At 38.5% G+C, this 10,270-nt stretch overlaps 1 protein-coding gene across 1 annotated transcript; it reads right to left on the bottom strand.

Annotated features, from left to right (window-relative positions):
• Positions 1-12: 12 nt before the first annotated feature.
• CCOS01_13914 (pentafunctional AROM polypeptide) lies at positions 13-4,846 on the bottom strand (the record flags this gene model as incomplete). The annotated part of the gene is made up of 2 exons (XM_060462058.1): positions 13-122; positions 196-4,846. 2 exons carry the CDS (start codon positions 4,844-4,846, stop codon positions 13-15), a joined length of 4,761 nt encoding a protein of 1,586 aa, XP_060307154.1.
• Positions 4,847-10,270: the final 5,424 nt, after the last annotated feature.

The raw sequence follows: 10,270 nt of genomic DNA, 5'->3' as shown, positions 1-10,270 counted from the left end.
TGGTACGCACGTTCAATGGTCGGGTCCTGCAGCGTGCCCTAGCCATCCTACGCCGCTTCCTCGCCCAAGACGGCTGCGCGAGCAGTCTGGTAGAGAGGGGTGATATCCGTCCATTTCTGGAACTAAATTGAATCCAAGTTAGCTTCCTATGTCACATTCATCTACTTGGGTGCCACGTTTCCACCGTCCACAAACATTCACTTACCTGGTACCAGCCCTGAGCTGAGAGCACCTCGAGGCCAGGGATGGTCTCCCACCCGGCGTCCTCGGCCAATTGCATCAGTGGTGTATGACGAGGCTGGTAGGCCATCTCAAGAAGGACGCGTTTCCTATCGACTGTCGTGTCTTGACGCAATACCGCCATGAGAGTTTCTCGGAGCGAGGGATCAACTGGCTTGTCGGCAGGGATCGTGCTGATCATAACGGTAGGCGAGGATGCTAGTGCAGGAACTTCGCTGGCATTCTTGAGAGCTTCGATGCGATAATCCGAGGGGAACGACGCCTTCAGGGCTTCCAGGTTGCCACTGTTGCGTGCTAGAGCGTAGATAGGCCCGAAGCCAAGTGCGTGCAATGCGAAGATGGCGGCTCTTGTTGTTCCGCCTGAGCCAATAACGATGGCAGAAGATTCAACGTCTTCTGTCGATTGGGACGAAACACCTGCCGACTGAAGAGAGTGAACCATACCTGACCAGTCAGTGTTGTCACCGATGAGCTTAGCCGTGTCTCCGCTGGTTGATACTGGGATGATAGTGTTGACAGCGCCAATGATGCGAGCAGCCTCCGAGACTTCGTCAATTTCCTTCATAATGTCGAGCTTGAGCGGGATTGTCACGGAAGCGCCGCCAAAGTCGGGAGCTCGGATCAACTCGCGTACATCGGCCGCGTCAGTCGTTTCTTTGCGCAGGTAATGGTGCGGCAATCCGACCAAATCGAACAAAGTATTGTGCAGAGCAGGTGATCTCGATGCTGCAATGGGACTACCGAAAAGATAGTAGGTTTGCGGGTTAATGTCACCAAGCAACGCCAAAGCTTGCCGGATCTCGGCCGCGGACAACTGCCCCGGGGCTGCTTTGAATGGCAAACTGGGATGGGAGACAGGGGTGAGGCAGCCGTTCAGGACACGGCTGAGCTTTCCAGCTTGCCCCATGTTCAGCGCAATGATCGGGATTTTGTGCGAAGACAACATCTCCAACTTGAATTGGGCTAGGTCATAGTTGTCTTCAATTCGTTTGGCGACACCAACCAACTTGATCACGTCACCCCATTGAAGGGCCTTGTTGTAGAAGGGGATCCAAGAACCATTCTTCCAAGACAAGTTGCCCTGAGGATCATGGTGGGAGGCAATGATACGCGCGGGTCCCTTGTTCTCCACGACTGCTCGAATGACTCGCTCTGGGAGTGTCATCTCGACATCGATGAACTCAACCCCCATGCGGATTGCTTTTTGGTACAGACCAAGGGCTTGATCATGGGCGTCATCGGGGAACTTTCCACCCTGAGACAGTGTGCGCAGAGTGAAGATAATGGGCACGTCTGCCACCGATCTAAGAAGCGCAACCTGGTGTGCAACGAACTCTTCAGAATAGTCTTGGAGCAAGTCCACGCGGAGCTCCACGGCGTCAGAACCGACCACAACAGCCGGTATCAGAGTGAGAGCTGACGCAACCTCTGGTATCGTGAGGGAAACAAAGAAACTGGGATTCTTCGCCAGTGCCTTATTGACTTGTACCTGCTCTCCGCACAAAACATTGACGAAGCGGCGGAAGTCTAGCGGCGGCTCCCGTGTAGCCAACGTTCCTGGGGGATGAGGGCTGAAGTACTCAAAGTTGCTGCACTGCTCGAAGAAGGGCTTCCGGCGCCAGTAGACATCTTCAATGTCTTCTCTGTAGGCCGGTCTTGATTTGTCCTGCAGAAGGTAGTCGACGACTTCCTTGGTATTACGGTGGACGAGTAACACAGTGCCGTTGTTCTGGCAGTGGGCGACGAGCAGTTTCCGAGCTTCAGGAGTCTCTACAATGCCGCCGCCACATGAGAAAATATACCCGTGGCTCTGTTTCTCCAGGACATCCCGGAGAAGCTCAAGCTCGTCGCTTCTGAAGCCTGTCCACCCTTTGGAACCTCTGATCATCTCCGGAATTGTCATGCCTGACCGCCGTTCCAGCTCTTCATCCAAATCGATAAAAGGCCTCTTGAGCGTCGCGGCCATCCATCTTCCCGCAGTCGTCTTGCCTGCGCCACGCATACCAATGATGACAACAGACTTATCCTTACGAGATCTCGTGGGAAGTCCCGTAGCCACTGACTTGGGTTGCTCGTCAATGCCGTCAAGCTCAATGTTGAAGAACTGCGACATGGTGTCCCACCACCCTGGCCATGTCTTGCCAGTGCATTCCCTCTCAAGAATCGTCACAGGCTCGGGGGATACCACTGAAAGAACGCTGAAGCTCATGGCGACGCGGTGATCGTCGTAGCAATAAATGCTTTCGGTAGGCTGCTGGAGCCCCTGCACAGCGCGGCCGGTGACGATGATGCCGTCGTCAAATTCGTCAGTCTCAACGCCAAACTTGGCTAGTTGCTCGCGCATTGCCCCGATACGATTGCATTCTTTCACGCGTTGATTGGCGATGCCGCTGATCTTGGTTGTTCCGGATGCCGCAGCTGCTAAGACGGAGGCTGTGAGGAAAGCGTCTGTCATAGGTTCCATATCGACATGCTCAATCGCTTTGAGACCGCCAATGGACGGGCCTGTGACAGTCGTCGAAGTTCCAGTCTGCTCAACCGTGCATCCCATAGGTCTCAGCACGTCAACAGCAAACCTAGAGTCGCCCTGAAGTGACTCTGAGCCAATGTTGGGCACAGTACAAGTGGTGCCGGTAATGGCTGCAATGGCCAGAGGGTAGGTAGCGGAACTGGCGTCGCTCTCCACGACGTACTCGGCTGGGTTTTGGTACACTGCCTTCGGGATGTGGTAGGTATTGAGCTCCGTTGTCGATTTCGTGACGTTTACGCCGAAGGTCCGCATCATCGAGACGGTCATATCAATGTAAAACTGTGATATGGGCTTTCCGCCTACGAGTCGAAGGGTGACTGGGTTTTTCGCGTAAGGTGCAGCCATGAGAATTGACGACACATACTGCGATGAGATAGTAGCGGCCAATTCTATGACACCGCCCTCGAAGCCCTTGGCAGCATCCACCTGGAGAGGAAGACTCTTCTCTTGCCCGAGGTATTTGATTCCCAACCCATTGGCCCTGAGAGCATCGACCAGAGGACCAATTGGACGAACTTTCATGCGAGCGTTGCCGGTAAGTACTGTGGAAGACACTCCAGACGGCGCACAAAGAGCCACAACAGTCGTCAAGAATCGGGATGCGGTACCAGCGTTGCCAAGGTACAGCGCCTCTTTGCTAGCATTGAGCTCGCCGCCTTTGCCTTTGACAGCTAGCACCTCCCCGGCATCTTCCCAAGCGTATGTTGCTCCCCCAAGCTGAGCAATGGCTGACAACATGTACTCTGTATCGTCAGAATGCAGCAGGTTCGTGATCCGGCACGTTCCCTGCCCGAGAGCAGCGAGAACAAGGGCACGGTTGGAAATAGACTTGGAGCCCGGGGGGGTGACTATGGTGCTGTGAGACTTCGGCATGCCAGGTATGACCTGAGTTGCCGATGATAGGACTACCCTGATGACGTGGTCTTGGACTACGCTGGCTTTTTGTTCGTGGGTTTTTCCGATCGCGGAGAGGAGCACAATCTTCTTCTTGGCTCCATCATTCTTCTTGTCAACCGCCATCTTCTCCAACAACACGTCAACGGGGCACTTTTTGCCTGCTGTCAGCTTAATAACTTTCTTGTCGTGTACCGAGGTGGGAAGCTCGTAGCTCGCAATGCACTTGACAAGTCGTGCTACAGCGCCAGGACGAAGTACGCCAAGGAAGCGGGCCAGTTCTGCCTCCTTGACCATGCCAATGGCGACAGCCTCTCCATGAAGAAGCTGAGGTGTCAACAGGGCTTCGTAGGCGTGACCGATAGAATGGCCGAAGTTGAGCAGATTTCTCAAGCCACCTTCTCTTTCATCGCTGGAGACAACTTCAGCTTTGACTGAAGCAGAGCCAAGGACAATTCGCTTGAGAATGTCTCGAATGGGTGAAAGTCTCTTTTCCCCCTGGGACTTGACAGCAGCCAGTATGGCGGGTGCGTTGGTCTCGAGTGCGGTAAACTCGTCCTCGCTCCAGATGGCGGCCGTCTTGATGACCTCGGCCATGCCATTGATGAACTCCCGCGCTGGCAGCGTCTCGAGGAAGCTCAGGTCGATATAAATACGGAACGGTTGCCAGAAAGCACCGATGAGGTTCTTGCCCATCGGGGTGTCGATGGCAGTCTTGCCACCAATGGATGAGTCAACCATAGACAACAGCGTCGTCGGCACCTGTACAAAGCGAATGCCCCGCATGAAAGTGGCAGCGACATAGCCGATCATGTCGCCAATGACACCGCCGCCTAGAGCAATGATGACCGTGTCCCTCGTGCATTTTTGCAACAACATCCAATCTTCAATGTCCGCCTTGGTCTGGCGGCTCTTTGAAGCTTCGCCGGGCGGGATTGCGTACGTGAGCAGTCTTGCCGAAGCAGGCGCGGCGGCTTCAAAGACCTTTCGAAAAGGCGGGACATAAGTATCGAAGAGGTTCGTGTCGGTTACAAGGACGTAGGTCGATGATTTGAGATGATGGAGGAGATCCTGAGTCACGAAGTCAAGCCAGATACCGTGGTCGACGACAATGTCGTCTTTGCCCAGGATCGTGATCCGGGTCGGGCCTGAGCCCGAATCTGAGCCATTGACCAAGCCCATGATCGATGGCAGCAGATGTGAGGGTGGTAAGTCGTTATTTACTCAGAGCTCTGGCACATCGGGTTGATCTCTGTCGTAGAGCTTGCAACCGTAAGTGAATTGAATACGTTGAGGGTGCAAAGACTCGCGGGTGCGCCTACCTTATGTGGGCGTAGGGTGCATGGAGCCAGTGACTCTTCCAAACAGGACTCACCTTTTTTTTTTTTTTTTTTTACGACATCGGACAAGGACGATTGGCGGGGGCGGGGATGGCACGAGCAAGGATCAGGAACGGCTCCTCTATTGCGGCTTAGTGGAATCTCATGCCGCCTATACCGGAGCTGCCAAAAGAGTATGACACTGCGGCGATTTCCCTTGGATGGGATTTTTAAAGCCCCAGGGTCCGGGCACTTAGACTTCCTCAGAGCCCCTCAATTACATAAACAAAAAGTTCCACATGAGTCGCTAGTATGCATCTTGCCGAATGGGCCACCGACGTATGGCTAGCCCGGACTTATAACTAATATTTAAAAAATCATTAACTTAATTTCCCCCTAACGGAGTAATCCGCCGGGGCCGTACTATATATTATTTATTTTAATATTCTGCCTTTGCTAGCTGCTCGGGCGGTTCTCGATGTTATTTATACAGTATTAATACACAGTATTAATATATACTCCTACTATCTTAATAGACTATACTATATGTTATATATTAAGGAAAACTAGGTATATTACGCTCTATACTTAATTACTAATTAAAATAGTAATTAATTAACTTAATTAGTATCTTTTTTTTATTAATAGCTCTTAACTTTTTATTATAATCCTCTAAGTTCTAACTATTTAAAAAGTAAGTTATTTGTTTTTTTATTTTTACTTTTATTAGCTACTTAGGCAATTCTCAATATTAGTTATATAGTATTAATATATAATATTAGTAAATACTCTTATTATTTTATTAAACTCTTTTTTTAAAATATTTTTTTGCTTTTTAAAATTTTCTTTTTTATAAAGTTTATAATTATAGATTAAGTCTATCGGGATAGTAAGAGTATGCACTGACACTGTGTATTAATACTGTGTAAACGATACTAAGAATCGCCCGAGCAGCTAGCAAAGGGAGAACACAAAAATAAAAAAAATAAAATAAAAATAAAAAAAATTCGTTTTAAAACTTTACTTAATATAAGAGCTAATAAATACGGATTTATAAATAATTATATAACCCTATTACTATAAGAATTTTACATAGCTCTATTTAATAAATTACTACGCCCTATCTTTATTACTAAATTTAATAATAAGTAATTAAAAAATACTAATATAATATAGATTACTAACTTATATATTAACTATAAAGTCCTTTTAAAAATACCCTTATTTTAATTTAATATAGGGCGCTACGACTTAATCCTTAAATAAAAGTATTTTAAGTATTATGGAGTTAACTTTAATATATACTATAAGTATTTTATATAGCCTAAGGAATTATTATTATAAAATACCCCTCTTACTATTATTAGGGATATTAAAAACCTATATATCTTAGAGATTATTACCGTTTAGTATTAAATCGATATTAAATAATAATAAAAAATATTTAAAATAAATATAATATAATATAATAAATAAGTATAAAAAAGCGAGTATAACTTAAGCTTATTAAAATATTTTATTAACCTCTAACTATATAGAACCGATATATATAGCGGTTTAATAATATTAAGAACGCTTAAAAAATAAGCTATACGCTTATTAATATACTATTAGTCCCTTTAATAAGGGCTAAACTCGTATAAACCTATACTTAGTAAAAAAGAGTTAATACCGCTTTAAATATTACTTTTATTAATACCTTAGTATTTAAAACTAACTTAAAGTATAAGAATATAAAGCTAGGTTTTATATTACTATATAAATTAAATAATATAATTAAGGATAAGTAAGAAGGGTATAAAGACCCCCTAAATAGTAATATTTAAAAAACCTAGGACCTTATTATTATAAAGCTTCTAGAGGTACTAAGGCCCTAGACTAACGTTTTTAGTAAAATAATAAGTAATATACTAATACCGTATTATAATTACGACTATAAAATAAAACTTATATAGTGGTTTTTTTCCGGCTTTATAAGTATAAAAGATCGACCTTAACGGGATCACGCTTTTAAAAGAAATTATATAATATAATATACTTTTTAACTATATAATATATATAATATATCCTAAGTACGCGCTTAATATAATATAGTAATTTTAATATAAAAACTACTATTTAATTTAAAATAGGTAAGCTACTTTATAATAGTATTAATTAAGAAAGTTAATAATAGAGGTTAGTTATAATAATTAATTATAATAGTTAGCCATAATAATTAGTTATAATAATTAAAAGCGGCCCTTAATTATAAAGGTTCTAAACTTTAATAATAATATAGAGGTTTTTTAAAAAAAGGGCTAAATAGGCTAATATTTACTACTCTTTATACTAGAGCTTATAAAGATTTTTTTTATCTTTATTACTTTTAATATTATCTAAAGCTACTCTCTATTTAAACTAAATAAATTTACTAAATAAATTTACTAAATAAACTTATTAATATATAAACTACTACTTAAATAGTTTAAAAATACTTATTAATAAGTTTACTCCTCTCGGGCTAAGCGCCCTCTTTAGCTAGTTTAATACTATAGCTATTATAATTAATATAAGTATACTTAAGGAGTAATAAAGTATTTTTTAATAATACGGAATTTAGCTAGGTAATATTATAAGTATTATAAATAGCCGGGCTAATATAAATATTAAAATCTTAATATATTAATATTAACTTAGTTATAATAATTATAATAAATAAGCTGGAGGTATATAAAATTAAAATAATAAATTAGTATTTTAAATAGCTTTTATAAAACTCCCTAAGTAATAATAATACTTATATAGAAAATAGATTATACTAAACTTAGCTATTTATATAGGCTAGTACTAAGAGGTTTTATACGTATTAAAGTAAGTAAAACTTATCCTATAAGTAGCTAAAATTATATAATAAAAGATTAGGAGCTATTTTAGTTAGTAGTTAGGTATAGAGCGTATTATATTTAGTTTTCCTTAATACGTAATATATAGTACGGCCCCGGCAGATTGCTCCGTCGGGGGGAAAATTAAACTTATAAAAAGAGGATAATTATAGCTTATAATTCTATATTAATTTTAAAAAACTAAACGAGATTATAAAAAAGGATCGGTACCCTTTATTTTTAATTAAGAAGATATTAACGTAGCTAAGCTTAGCTAAGGTATTTACTAAACTAAATATTAAATAAGCTTTTTATTATACCTACCTCGACCCTATTTTAAAAAACCTTATAACCTTTTATACTTATTATAGGGTATTTATTTTTTTATTTTTACTTTTACTAGTTACTCGGGCGATTCTTAATATCGGTTTTATAATATTAATATATAATATTAGTAGATATTTCTACTATCTCGTTAGACTATTTTTTTTAGATTTTCTACTTTTTTAAACTTTCTTTTTTATAAAGTTTATAATTACGGATTAATAGTAATATTAGGCATAATACTATTACTTTATAAGCCGTTTACTTAGCTAAGTTTATAGCTCTTTAAGTAATAGTAGTTTATAATAGTAATATTAGAAATATTATTATTACTATTATTAAGAATAGTAAGCGCTAATTTTACGTTAACCCTAATATTTTTAATTTTATTTATATATATATATATATTTCTTTTTAGGGTCCGCTCCGCTTTATTAGGGGCTATTTTCGCCTTTATAAATAAGCTAGTTTATTAGGGTTAATATCGAGTATCTTTATTATATAATAAAGCTTTATAACTAGTTATAGCCGGCTATAGCCGTTACTAAATACTAATAATTCTATTATAATATATTAATTACCCTCTAAATAGCTAAAAACTATCCCCTACTTTTTATTTTTCTTAATAATACTAGATTTTTCTTTTTAACCTTTTTTAATTTACTTTTATATAATAATTTTAAAATATTAATAATACTTAGGAGTTAGTTAGGTATTTTAAGGCTATTATATTATATAAGCTAGGTACTGATTATAATAATAGCTATATTAATACTTTTAATTTTGAAATTAATAGTATTTAATCCGTATTTTTTAAAATAAACGTATTATAATTCGGGGTTTTTTAATATAATATTTATATATAGTGGTTTTTTTCTAGCTTTATAGGCCCAAAAGATCGACTTTAACGGGATTACGCTTTTAAAAGAAATTATATAATACGGTATACTTTCTAACTATATAATATACATAATATACCCTAAGTATACGCTTAATATAATATAATAATTTTAATACGAAAACCGCTATATAATTTAAAATAAGTAAGCTATTTTTTATATAATAGTACTAGTTAAAAAGGTTAATAATAAAGGTCGGCCGTAATAATTAATTATAATAATTAGTTATAATAATTAGAGGCGGCCCTTAATTATAGAGGTTCTAAACTTTAATAATAATATAGAGGTTTTTAAAAAAAAGGCTAAATAAGCTAATATTTATTACTTTTTATATTAAAGCTCGTAAAGATTTTTATTATTTTTATTATTTTTAATATTACCTAAAGCTACTCTCTATTTAAATTAAATAAATTTACTAAATAAATTTATAAGATAAACTTATTAATATATAAACTATTATTTAAATAGCTAGTTAGATAACTAGTTAAGAAGTTAGCTAGTTAAAATACTACTTTAATAAGAACTTATTTTATTAAAAATACTTATTAATAAGTCTACCCCTCTCGGGCTAAGTACGCTCTTTAGCTAGCTTAACGCTATAACTATTATAATTAATATAAATATACTTAAAAAATAGTAAAGTACTTTTTAATAATATAAAATCTAGCTAAATAATAATATAAATATTATAAATAGCTAAGTTAATATAAATATTAAGATTTAATATATTAATACTAATTTAGAAATTATATTTTATAAAATTAAAAATCCTTTTAATATAAGCTATATTATAAATATAAAGGAATATATTAAGGGCTTTTTAATTTTTAATAAGAAGGAGTATATAATATAAGATCTAGCTATTTATATAAGTTAGTATTAAGAGGTCTATATATATTAAAATAGGTATAGCTTACCCTTTAAACGGGTAGGGGAAGGTCGGGAGCTATTAATAAAAAGAAAATAACGGTCGAGTTAGTTAACTATTTTAATTAGTAGTTAAGTATAGAGCGTAATATATCCAGTTTTCCTTAATACGTAATATATAATACGGCCCCGGCGGATTACTCCGTTAGGGGTAATAAAATACTTATAAAATCGAACTTCTAGCCCTTAAAGTATTCTTATAAATTAATAAGTTAGCGTCTCAGTATTTTAATAATATATATAAGAATAAGTAAACGATTTAATAATAATAGT

This window comes from Colletotrichum costaricense (genome assembly GCF_030867565.1).
Source record: "Colletotrichum costaricense strain IMI 309622 chromosome Unknown Scaffold_19.1, whole genome shotgun sequence".
NCBI classification, from domain to species: Eukaryota; Fungi; Ascomycota; class Sordariomycetes; order Glomerellales; family Glomerellaceae; genus Colletotrichum; species Colletotrichum costaricense.
Note: the sequence above shows the minus strand (reverse complement) of the source record. Positions and strands in the feature narration are given on the sequence as shown.